This window comes from Ranitomeya variabilis, chromosome 5 (genome assembly GCF_051348905.1).
Source record: "Ranitomeya variabilis isolate aRanVar5 chromosome 5, aRanVar5.hap1, whole genome shotgun sequence".
Taxonomy (NCBI): domain Eukaryota; kingdom Metazoa; phylum Chordata; class Amphibia; order Anura; family Dendrobatidae; genus Ranitomeya; species Ranitomeya variabilis.
The window spans coordinates 374,246,813-374,260,363 of record NC_135236.1 but is presented as its reverse complement, the minus strand read 5'-3'; the positions used below and the strand labels follow the sequence as shown (position 1 = coordinate 374,260,363).

Genomic DNA, 13,551 nt, shown 5'->3' with positions numbered 1-13,551 from the left:
ATAGTATATACCTGTGTGTCATCTCCTCCTGTATATAGTATATACCTGTATGTCATCTCCTCCTGTATGTAGTATGTACCTGTATGTCATCTCCTCCTCTATATAGTATATACCTGTGTGTCATCTCTCCTGTATATAGTATATATCTGTGTGTCATCTCCTCCTGTATATAGTATATACCTGTGTGTCATCTCCCCTGTAAATAGTATATACCTGTGTGTCATCTCCTGTATATAGTATATAGCTGTATGCCATCTCCTCCTGTATTAGCCCTCGTTCACACGTTATTTGGTCAGTATTTTTACCTCAGTATTTGTAAGCTAAAATGGCAGCCTGATAAATCCCCAGCCAACAGTAAGCCCACCCCCTGGCAGTATATATTAGCTCACACATACACATAATAGACTGGTCATGTGACTGACAGCTGCCGGATTCCTATATGGTACATTTGTTGCTCTTGTAGTTTGTCTGCTTATTAATCAGATTTTTATTTTTGAAGGATACCAGACTTGTGTGTGTTTTAGGGCGAGTTTCGTGTGTCAAGTTGTGTGTGTTGAGTTGCGTGTGGCGACATGCATGTAGGGACTTTTGTGAGATGAGTTTTGTGTGGCGACATGCGTGTAGCAACTTTTTGTGTGTCGAGTTGCATGTGACAGGTTAGTGTAGCAAGTTGTGTGCAGCAAGTTTTGCGCATGGCGAGTTTTGCGCGTGGCGAGTTTTATGTGTGGTGCCTTTTGAGTATGTGCAAGTTTTGTGTGAGGCAACTTTTGCATGTGTTGCAACTTTTGTGCATGTGGCAATTTTTCTGCGTGTGGCAATTTTTCTGCGTGTGCAAGTTTTGCGTGTGGCGAGTTTTGCACGTGTGGCGAGTTTTGCATGTGGAGAGTTTTGCGCGTGGCGAGTTTTGAGCGGCGACTTTTGTGTTTCTACTTTTATGTGGCGAGGTTGGTGTATGTGTGGTGAAATGTGCACTGAGGGTGGTATATGTGTTCGAGCACGTGGTAGTGTGTGGCGCATTTTGTGTGTGTGTTCATATCCCCGTGGTGGTGTGATTATCCCATGTTGGGGCCCCACCTTAGCAACTGTACAGTATATACTCTTTGGTGCCATCGCTGTCATTCTTTAAGTCCCCCTTGTTCACATCTGGCAGCTGTTAATTTGCCTCCAACACTTTTCCTTTCATTTTTTCCCCATTATGTAGATAGGGGCAAAATTGTTTGGTGACTTGGAAAGCGCGGGGTTAAAATTTCACCTCACAATATAGCTTTGACGCTCTCAGGGTCCAGACGTGTGACTGTGCAAAATTTTGTGCCTGTAGCTGCGACGCCTCCAACACTTTTCCTTTCACTTTTTCCCCATTATGTAGATAGGGGCAAAATTGTTTGGTGAATTGGAAAGCGCGGGGTTAAAATTTCACCTCACAACATAGCCTATGACGCTCTCGGGGTCCAGACGTGTGACTGTGCAAAATTTTGTGGCTGTAGCTGCTACGGTTCAGATGCCAATCCCGGACATACATACATACATACATACATACACACACACACACATTCAGCTTTATATATTAGATATATATATATATATATATATATATATATATATACACATACATACACACACACCAGCTTGACACAAGCAATTAAAAACAATGGATAGCCATATTAAAAATAAGCAATAAGAGCCATAAAACTCCAAAAGAACTTTATGAATGGTGCCTTATATAGTCCTTAAAGACACTATGTCAGCAGGTTTCTGCAATGTAATCTGGGGACAGTAAGATGTAGTGGTTGAAAGTCTGAACTCAGGGATGTATCACTTATTAGGCTGTGTGCGGTTTACTTAAAATTAAGGTTTTATCCCAAGAATATTATCACTGATGGACTAGGTCTCCCACAACTGGTACACTGACGACATCACTTCCTGTGATAAGCAATTCAATTTCAATAGACAGTGTATACAGAAAGCCATGGTGTTGGCGGGGGGCAGATTTCTGAGCTTTGTTGCATTCTATGGCTACATTCATAATTTGAGTTTTTGATGCTTTTTTTTTCTCTACAGGCAAACGTGCTCTCTTGGCAGTAAAGAAGCTACTTACAAAAAGCAGGTTTTGCTGTGTTTCTATGGTTCATTTTTCAGGATCCCAAAAGTTAAACTTTGCTTCCACCACATAAGCATGAGCAATTCAAGGTGTTAGGTCAACCAATGCGGGGGAAGTTGAATTGGTCTGGAATAGTTTACCTAAGACATCGGCAGAGCATTGAGTTTGTAGGACACGGTTTACTTTCACACTTTGGTCAGGTATTGTTCAATTTCACACCTTGGTCAGCCAATGTTTACTTTACGTATATCACTAATTTAATTCAACTGTATTAATACCAACTGCCATTTTCGGGTGAGGAGACCAAGTCATAATGGCTTAAACTTGAGAAAATCACAAAAATAAACAGTTTCACATACTGCAGTATATGCTTTTTTTCACTACAAATGCAGCAAAACCTGATACCTGTGTTTTTGCACTTATTGCTTTCTGTGGGTGAAAAAACATTGCAAAAACACTGAAAGAAGTGACATGCTGCAGTTTACAAAAACGCAGCAGTTTTCCAATTCACTCAGGAAAAAAAAAGTGTGTGCATGAGACTTCTGAAACCTCAGCTTTGGTTGCTACTGTAAAACACAGATAAAATTTGCATAACAAAATGCAGCAGAAACGCAATGTGTGAACATAGCCTAAGAACTCTGATTGCGTCAGAACTGCTGCACCCAGTAAACTAAGTGATACATGGTTTGATTCAGGGTCTCTTTTCCTACATATTGCTGCTCTCAGATGAGGTGTTATGAATCATTTTGTGGAAGTTGTGTGTAGCAAAAATGCTCACTTGATATGAGCGCCGTCCACAGAGTGGCGCTCATAGCAATCTGGCATTGACAACCATAGAGGTCTGCTGGAGACCTCTGGTTGTCATACCAATCCATTGGTGACTCTCAATCATGTGAAGGGGGTCATCGACGGGCGAGATTAGTGATGCGCTTCTGGTGCAATCATATAAAATGCTGCTGTCAGAGATTGACAGTAGCATTTAACCAGTTAACAGCTGCTGGTTGATCGCGATTCCACCCGCCGCTGTTAGGGGCACGTCAGCTGTTCAAAACAGCTGACGTGCTTGGAAAGATGTGGGCTCAGCGCTATAGCCTACATCAAAGGGAGGGACACACCATGTGTAGTACATGTATGGCGCATGTAGTGATTGGGTTAAAATTATTTTTGATAATTAAAAAATTTGGAACTTTGCAGAAAAAAATACATACCGGTAATTTAATTTGTGCTGTCATTTTGTTGTATGAGGAAGCGACATTTTAACGTGAAACGCGTGTTGGGGTACGTGGCTGAGGTAAGGGCAGGACGGATCACTTCAATGAGTAATTATTCCCAGTTTTACTAATGTCACTTTTTGATGAGAATTGTGCACAACAGAGAGACGTAATGACCATCAAGCTGTAGGTTTATTTGTTCTAACAATTACTATGCATACAATGCTTATATGAAACATTCATGCATATAAGTGCTCAATACACTTTTTCTATTAGTCTCTATTATGGGATTTTATATCCCTCTTTGTCTCCCTCTGTTTGCCCTACTTAACAACTCCTGACCTTCACTTCAGCTGTTTTTTTGTTTGTTTTTTTTACACCCATGGACTTAATCACTTCTGTATTATGATAGAACCCATGTACTAATTGTTAGCATATACAATTTTTTAGTAATTTCTTTGAACTGTCATTTATTTATAATAAATTCTTGTAATTTTTATTGATATATTTACACCTTTTTAGCAGTACAATTGATGCATGTATTGTTGCGGTGCATCCCTGATCTTTTGTTACCAGTGTGAAACAAGTAGATCAGGAAATCAGACTGTACCACAGTGCTAATGTCCATTTTCTTCGAAAATAAGATCTGGAGTCAGATTCTCAGGGCGATCAGTGTCCAGCCCATAGCTCTTAACTGGTAATTTAGATATTAAGAGAAGCGTGGAATAAGACATCGGATTGCAGATATCAAAATATGATTTTATTCACTTTCCTATGACCTGCGTGGCCATGTTGATTGGCTTAAAAAGGTTGATCCTACTGACAGATACCCTTTAAATAATTTTATTGTTTAATATATCAGACTTTTACAATATCGAATATGCTTTTTTTATTTCCTTATTTTAGGATGAGGAAAAAGGGGTATTTAAAAATGTTATGTTCTTTTTATTTTAATATTATAAAAACATTTACATTTATATTACCGTATATACTCGAGTATAAGCCGAGATTTTCAGCCCATTTTTGGGGGCTGAAAGTCCCCCTCTCGGCTTATACTCGAATCATACCCAGGGGTCAGCAGGGGAGGGGGAGCGGGGGGCTGTCTAATTATACTCACCTACTCCAGGCACGGTCCCTGCAGGTTCCTGGCTCCCCGATGCCGCAGCTTCTTCCTGTACTGAGCGGTCACATGGTTTACTTTTATTGGTATCTATTTTTACTTTTGACATTTACCGGTAGCTGCTGCTTTTCCCACCCTAGGCTTATACTCGAGTCATTACGTTTTCCCAGTTTTTTGTGGCAAAATTAGGGGGGTCGGCTTATAGTCGGGTCGGCTTATACTCGAGTATATACGGTACTTTTCACTTTATTTTTCAGTCCTCCTAGAAGACCTGAACCTGCAATTGTTTGATAGCTTGTATTAAATACTGCAACACTTCAGTTCAGTAATACATAGCATAACTATAAATATTTCTTATGTGTCTGAGCTTCATAGCACAGTGATCTCCGCTTTAGGGTGGGCTTCATAGGTGGACTAACAGTTGAACAGGAGCCCTCAGGAGATTCCCGTGCTGTGATGGCAGCCCATTGGTACACCACAATCCAGTCGCAAGTGAAGGGGTGGGGTATTGAGCAAAAATGTGCGCCCCATAAGGATTGTGCAATCTTAAAGTCTCTGACAGTGGTATTTAAGCACTTCAATAGCAGGAGAGCGACATGGCATTATGCAACACAGAGCGGCACCGGAGTAACCCTTTAACCACCACTAGAGTGTTATAGTGACTCTTGAAAGGTAATACTGGCTATTTTATTCTTTATGGTTCAAGGCCTTCGTTAGAGTGAACCGTTTTTGGAAAACCATCACTACCTTTATGGTAGTATGAATACAACAATTAAATTCCTTGAACTTTCCCTTTAGGAACAGTACATTTGTTGACAGGTTTCCTTTAAGCGAAAACAACTCTGATATAATGAAGAAATATATAGTAACATATCAAATACTCGTTTACAAAGTAGAGAAGTGATTTTGTGTTATATTATCACAAAAATACAAAAATATAGTGTCAGTAACAAATATGCAAGCTACAATTCTCATCAGTCTTTATTGAATAATCAAAGACCTCTTTCCACAATGGGTAGATATTGTTAGTTGATACCTGTTTCCGTGAACATGAGAAGCACAGAACGCAAAGCTGTAATGAAGCAGTGTGGGGTCTATCACGGACCCCGTCTCAGCGTTGTCAATCAGTTCTTTAAGGTAGCAGAGATGACGATGGCAGCCACGTACACCATATCGTGCACAGTACTCATCTAGTACAAAAACTTGACCAGGACTGAACCAACCCTATTAAGAAAGTGAAAAAGAAATGGTTAATCTCGAGACAAGAAAACCATTAACTCTAAATAAACAATTAGGTTCTAATTTGAACTGTTTCAAAGTGAATTTTCTGAAAACTTTAAGGGAACCTGACAGGAGATTTATGCTGTCTGAGCCACAGGCAGGATGTATCAGACACTGGCTGCGTTATTGCAGCCCGGTATGTTTCACATTAAAACTCTGCAAAGAGAAAACATACTTGGAAGAGCTAGTTGGGACCATACGTCATGTATCATACCCCTCAGCCAGACTGACATCTCTCTTGTTATATTATATGAACAGGCACAATAAATTTGTATACACAGATAAGATTCCTCATAGGATTTAAAAAAAAAAAAAAAAAAAGGAAAAAAACGTAAAACTACATGCACACGACGAGTATTTGGTCAGTATTTTACCTCAGTGTTTGTAAGCACAAACCAGAAGTGGAACAGTCAGTGGAAAAGTATAATAGAAACACGTCACCACTTCTGCATTTATCACCCACTCCTGGTTTTGGCTTACACATACTGAGGTAAAATACTGACCAAATACTGAATGTGTGAGCATGGCCTTAACGTTAAGGCATGTGCACACGTTCAGGATTTCTTGCAGAAATTTCCTGAGCAAAACCGGACATTTTCTGCAAGAAATCCACATGCGTTTTTTTCTCGGTTTTTGTGCATTTTTTTTCCGGAGATTTCCCAGTGCAATGATATAGTGGGAAATCCGAAAAAAAATCCGCAAAATTAATGAACATGCTGCGTTTTTTACCGCGATGCGCATTTTTCGCAGAAAAAAAACATCAAGTCCACAAAAATTGCGGAATGCATTCTAAATGATGGGATGCATAATGTATGTATTTTTAGAGCGAAAAAACGTGAAATAAACGAGAAAAATCCACAACGTGTGCACACAGCCTAACCTGTCATGTGGTTTATACAAACACCACGAATCCGAAACCAACCCCATCATTACAGATATTTAAGTTTTACTCTGCAAAACTATACAGCATTCAAGAGAAAACATACATTGAAAAGGAAGTGGGAAACAGATGTCTAGTCGCCGAGGCTGGTCCCCACGATTTCTCCCAGCTTGTCTGACGTTTCTCCTTATACACAAATAGGCCCCAATTCATTTAACAGTATGACAGAATTCTAGGTTAAATCGGTTTGGAAAACTGCAAAAACCTTTTTTAACCTTTTGGCGTTGCATGAGGCTGGAATAATAACAGTTTTCATGTTAATATAAAGCAGCAGTAGGAAGGGCCCTGAGGACTCGATTCCACCTGTGGGCCCATAGGCACCCCAGCTTGACTGCATGTATGCGTTATGGAGAGCCTCTAATGACGTTCCCGCATGGATCACTTGCCAACTGTCTTTGCTAAGAGAAATACAACACTGCTGACAATATTCAAGTGTTACCTGAACCGAATATCAAATCTATGATCATATGGAGTCACATTTACGTCATTACAGGTGTATAATAAAATCCACTGCTGAAATGAGATTTATATTTATTCACTGTAGTTCACTGCAAGAAATTGAAAACTTTTTTGAGCCTTATAGTTCTGGATTCTGGTGGAAAATGGCAAGTTATAAAGAAATGCACACTAATCAGCTTGAGATGAAGCAAGTAACTTTTGAGGTTTTTGTGGGTGTTGCTCTTTTATCAATACACAGGATTTAATAACATTACTTTTCCCAAAAATATCACTTCTGATATTCTTTAATAGTTGCAAATGCTATATACAGAGGATTTATTCCTTGTCAAAACCAATTAGATTTACCATGGAAGAGGAACTGTATCCACGAAAACAGGACAATCAGGTGAGTTCCAATTTTGACCAATTAGGAGGTTCCATACATAAAATTTGTTAGGACATGATTTTGCCTAATCATGTAGACTAAAAATACCAGAATTAAAAAAGATAATAAACCACACAAATATTTAGTGCAACAGTGACCTTTTCAATTTACTACTATAAATAGAAGAGATTTTTTTTGGAAGGGGATCTCCAGGGCTTTGTTCTATTTACTTATCCAGAATAGTAAGATGTGTAAGAAAGTAGAAAAATTGTATTCAAGAATGATTGGGATGCATGCTCTGAAATGTACTACATTGATAAGTCATATTTAATAGAAAATATCCAAATTACATGTTTTTTAATACTTTAACCCCTTAACGGCCGCCGATACGCCTTTTAACGGCGGCAGTTAAAGGGAGGGTGCCGTGATTTTAGTTTTTGTATTAATAATTATTGATTATACAATCAATTATTTTTAATACAAAAGTAAATGTACCTCTTTCATACTTTTTTATTTATTCACTTTTACATTCACCACTGGAGGCCGCCATTTTCATTAGTGTGGGTGTAAGTGTCTGGGCACGACACTTGCACTCCTCACTTACGGCAGCCATGGACATAGGAGCCAACGGTCGGGCTCCGACCGCATCTCCTGCCTCTCAGCTGTGACTTGGCCACGCCCACTGAGCTGCCACGTCACAGCTGTGAGAGGAGATCGCGGCCATTTTGTTTATTTCCCTCTGCCATCGCACACACAGCTCAGCTCAGTGCGTGTGATGGCAGAAGCTGCTGTTGGGAGAAGCTGCTGCCGAGCGTCCAGGGTAAGTATCTGCAGCGAGGAGCTGTGAATGCAGCCTGTGCTTAGTATTACATTACAGGCTGCAATCACTGCCGACCTGTTCAGAGCAGAGCAGGGAGATCGTCACACTGCTCTGCCCTGAACATGACTCAGCATTTCCTGGTAGAGGAAAGAAGGTAAGTACAGCGTTTTTATTTTCTTATGCATCTACCACTGCTACCAGCCCCTATATAGCACCTAGCACTGCCTGCCTGCCTCTGTATACCACTGCCTGCCTGCCTCTGTATACCACTGCCTGCCTCTGTATACCACTGCCTGCCTCTGTATACCACTGCCTGCCTGCCTCTGTATACCACTGCTGCCTGCCTCTGTATACCACTGCCTGCCTCTGTATACCACTGCCTGCCTCTGTATACCACTGCTGCCTGCGTATACCACTGCTGCCTGCCTCTGTATACCACTGCCTGCCTGCCTCTGTATACCACTGCCTGCCTGCCTCTGTATACCACTGCTGCCTGCCTCTGTATACCACTGCCAGCCTGCCTCTGTATACCACTGCTTGCCTGCCTCTGTATACCACTGCCTGCCTCTGTATACCACTGTCTGCCTGCCTCTGTATACCACTGCCAGCCTGCCTCTGTATACCACTGCCTGCCTCTGTATACCACTGCCTGCCTGCCTCTGTATACAACTGCCTGCCTCTGTATACCACTGCCTGCCTGCCTCTGTATACCACTGCTGCCTGCCTCTGTATACCACTGCCTGCCTGCCTCTGTATACCACTGCTGCCTGCCTCTGTATACCACTGCCAGCCTACCTCTGTATACCACTGCTTGCCTGCCTCTGTATACCACTGTCTGCCTGCCTCTGTATACCACTGCCTGCCTCTGTATACCACTGTCTGCCTGCCTCTGTATACCACTGCCAGCCTGCCTCTGTATACCACTGCCTGCCTGCCTCTGTATACCACTGTCTGCCTGCCTCTGTATACCACTGTCTGCCTGCCTCTGTATACCACTGCCAGCCTGCCTCTGTATACCACTGCCTGCCTCTGTATACCACTGCCTGCCTGCCTCTGTATACCACTGCCTGCCTGCCTCTGTATACCACTGCCTGCCTGCCTCTGTATACCACTGTCTGCCTCTGTATACCACTGTCTGCCTGCCGCTGTATACCACTGCCAGCCTGCCTCTGTATACCACTGTCTGCCTGCCTCTGTATACCACTGCCAGCCTGCCTCTGTATACCACTGCCAGCCTGCCTCTGTATACCACTGCCAGCCTGCCTCTGTATACCACTGCCAGCCTGCCTCTGTATACCACTGCCTGCCTGCCTCTGTATACCACTGCCTGCCTCTGTATACCACTGCCAGCCTGCCTCTGTATACCCCTGCCTGCCTCTGTATACCCCTGCCTGCCTCTGTATACCACTGCCTGCCTGCCTCTGTATACCACTGCCAGCCTGCCTCTGTATACCACTGCCTCTGTATACCACTGCCTGCCTCTGTATACCACTGCCAGCCTGCCTCTGTATACCACTGCCTGCCTGCCTCTGTATACCACTGCCTGCCTGCCTCTGTATACCACTGCCTGCCTGCCTCTGTATACCACTGCCTGCCTGCCTCTGTATACCACTGCCTGCCTGCCTCTGTATACCACTGCCTGCCTACCTCTGTATACCACTGCCTGCCTGCCTCTGTATACCACTGCCTGCCTGCCTCTGTATACCACTGCCTGCCTGCCTCTGTATACCACTGCCTGCCTGCCTGCCTCTGTATACCACTATCTGCCTCTATATACACCTACCACTGCTACCTCTGTCCTGGGTAGCTAATCCTGTCCCGTGTACTGTGTCCTCAGCAGTCAGTATCACACAGGACAGGATTAGATACACGGCTCAGCAGTCAGTATCAAACAGGACAGGATTAGATACACGGCTCAGTAGTCGGTATCACACAGGACAGGATTAGATACACGGCTCAGCAGTCGGTATCACAGGACAGGATTAGATACACGGCTCAGCTGTCGGTATCACACAGGCCAGGATTAGATACACGGCTCAGCAGTCAGTATCTAATCCTCTCCTATGCACTCTCCCCCCTGCGTGTCTTTTCCCATTGTGGTTTATTATTTTTGTTGTGGGAGATGAGAGAGTCGAGGATTATGCATTCGGTATGGATTAAAAAAGATTAATAAAGGACTTTATTCTGGCCGAGTCTTTATTTACAATACAACTATAGGTTTAGTAATGGATGGGTGCCTTATAGACGCCTGTCCATTACTAAGCCGTGGGCTTGATGTCACCAGACAATATGAAGGTGACATTAACCCCACAAATATGAACCCCACTTGCTACCGCTACAGGGCAAGTGGAAATTGCCAGGCAAAGCGCCAGAAAAGGCGCATGTAAAAGGCGGCTGAGAGCTGATGTTTTTCGCCTGGGGGGGGGGACAGTATCCATGGCCCCTTCCTAGGCTATTAATGTCAGCCCGCAGCTGCATAATATTTGATGGTTATTAAATATAGGGGGCCCCACGTCTTTTTTTGGGGGGTGTCCCCCATTTTAATAGCCAGTAAAGGCTATAAGTACAGTTGGGAGCGTGTGAGTGTGAGCACACCCTCCCACCCACAGACCAGTACACTGCTCTCCTGAAATACTGCTCTCCTGAAATACTGTGCTCCTGTCACCCTGCTCCTTCCACCATACGTCTCTCACCTCCCTAGAGCAGCACAATACCATATGGATCACGTATAATGCCGCTATATATATATATATATATATATATATATATATATATATATATATATATATATATATATATATATATATATATATATATATATATATATATATATCACATAATACTCCCATAATGACCACACATTATGCTGGGATATTATAATATATATATATAATATCACACATTATGCCGCCAAGTATTGTGTGATCTATGTGTGATCTATGTGACGGTATTATATGAGATCTATATGGCAATATTATGTTTGATCAGTGTTGTGGAATGATGTAAAAAGTATATGACGGTGGTATATGAGAACTATATTGTGGGATTATGTGTGATCTATGTGGAAGTACTAGGTGAGAATTATATGGCGGTATTATTTGTGATCTATATGGTGGTATGTGAGAACTGTATGACAGTATTGTGTGATCTATTTGATAGTATTGTGCGTGATGTATATGGCGGTATTATGTGTGATCTATATGGTGGCATTATATGAGAACACTATGGCGGTATTATGTGAGAACTCTATGGCAGTATTATCTTCAGAAAGCGGACCCATTCTATGGTGGTTGTGGCTGAGCACCTGCACGTGGGTCTGGGGTAATAGAGGGGGCAGCATGACCTCCAGTTAGGTGCAGTCAGGGCTGGTGATGCAGCTGAAGAGAGGGGTCTCATTTTTATCGTTACTATAAGGCTACATTTCCTTCCCAGCATCACCCCGAACTGCGCCTGATGTCTCGCTTTCACACATTGCCAGGACAGGATGGAGAAAACAGGATCTGAGGAGGGGAATGGGGTCTTTGCATGCAAAGTCTGGATCAGAACAGGACATCAATCAGCAGAAATGTTTCCTGGATTTCTGTGGAGCAGACGGCCCATCCATGTGTATAAAAGACAGCGCTCTATGTACAATCCCTGGCTGCTCCGCGCACTGAACATGGTGCCCCCTCCGTAGACCAACACACTGCTCTCCTGAAATACTCTGTGAGCTGTCACCCTGCTCCTCCACCACATATCTCCCAGAATCCTTGCTGCCTGCCATCCTCGGTGACTGTCTACTTGTCAGTATAAGGCTGCTGTCACACTAGCAGTATTTGGTCAGTATTTTACCTCAGTATTTGTAAGCCAAAACCAGGAGTGGGTGATAAATACAGAAGTGGAGCATATGTTTCTATTATACTTTTCCTCTAATTGTTCCACTCCTGGTTTTGGCTTACAAATACTGAGGTAAAATACTGACCAAATACTGCTAGTGTGACGGCAGCCTTAGGCTACTTTCACACTAGCGTCGGGAACAACCCGTCGCTGCGCGTCGGGCCGACGTTCCCGACGCTAGTGTGGTCTCCGCCGCACAACGGGGGCAGCGGATGCATATTTCCCACGCATCCGCTGCCCCATTGTGATGTGCGGGGAAGTGCGGGGAGGTGGGGGCGGAGTTCCGACTGCGCATGCGCGGTCGGAAAAAGCGGACCGTCGGGAGCAAAAAACGTTACATGTAACGTTTTTTTCTCCCGACGGACCGCTACCATACGCCCAAACGCCGCCAAACGCATTCACCGTTTGGAAATGCGTCGCAAATGCGTCGCAAATGCGTCGCTAATGTTACTCTATGACGAAACAACGTATCCAGCAAAAACTTTTGCTGGATGCGGCGTTTCGCAAAAACGACGCATTTGCGACGTATTGCAGTTAACGCTAGTGTGAAAGTAGCCTAACTCTGCAGTCACCAACAAAATGGCTGCTCACTGGGTTCCTGAATATCATCCTCTCTTATCCCTTAGCAAACACCCAGAAGGGGAGGAGAGGAGTGACATCACACACACGTCAGCAGACTCCGCCCATAATTACTGCAGTAATGTGAGCTAGTTGTACACGAGGTTTTTCTGAAATTTCAGCAGCTGCTCCCCCTAGTGTTTAAAAGTGGAAATTCCAAAACTTTTCAAATTATTTTTCATATTTTACTAAATTATAAACAAATGAAAATATTTTTTAAGAAAATTTAAACATTAATTCTTTACATTTTTACAATTGCTGTAAAAAAAATTTTTTTATGGCACCTTCCCTTTAAGGGTACTTAAACCACAGTGCCGTTAATTAACAGCGCTGTGGAAAAAGTGAATAGCGACCCCCCAGAGTCGGATTTTCTCTGGGGTCTCGGTTACCGGGGGTAGCCGAGACCCCAGAGAACATGATTCGTGGGGGTTTTACCGACCCCCGGTAATTAACCGTTTACCGGCGGTCGCAAAAAAAAAAAAGCGATTTCCCATTTAATTTCTCTGTCCTCCGATGTGATCGCACATCAGAAGACAGAGAAATGGGGGGATTCGGGGACCCTGTTATACTTACCGGTGTCCCTGGGTCCTCCTGTGTCCCCTCCTGGCCGCCAGTTTCTTCCTCCGGTAAGAAAATGGCAGGCGCATGCGCAGTGCACCCACCATGATCTGCCGGCCGGAGTTGGGGCTAAATTTAGAGTTAGGGTTGGGGCTAAAGTTAGGGTTGGGGCTAAATTTAGGGTTAGGGTTGGGGCTAAATTTAGG

General features: G+C 43.3%; 1 protein-coding gene across 19 annotated transcripts in view; it reads right to left on the bottom strand.

Annotated features, from left to right (window-relative positions):
* The window catches only part of CADPS2 (calcium dependent secretion activator 2), a 699,771-nt gene that overhangs the window by 410,633 nt on the left and 275,587 nt on the right, over positions 1-13,551 (bottom strand). For all 19 annotated transcript variants that reach the window (XM_077264954.1, XM_077264944.1, XM_077264942.1 and 16 more), the window contains exon 13: positions 5,466-5,653. In XM_077264954.1, coding sequence (XP_077121069.1) covers positions 5,466-5,653 — 188 coding nt within the window. The remainder of the gene's footprint in view (positions 1-5,465; positions 5,654-13,551) is intronic.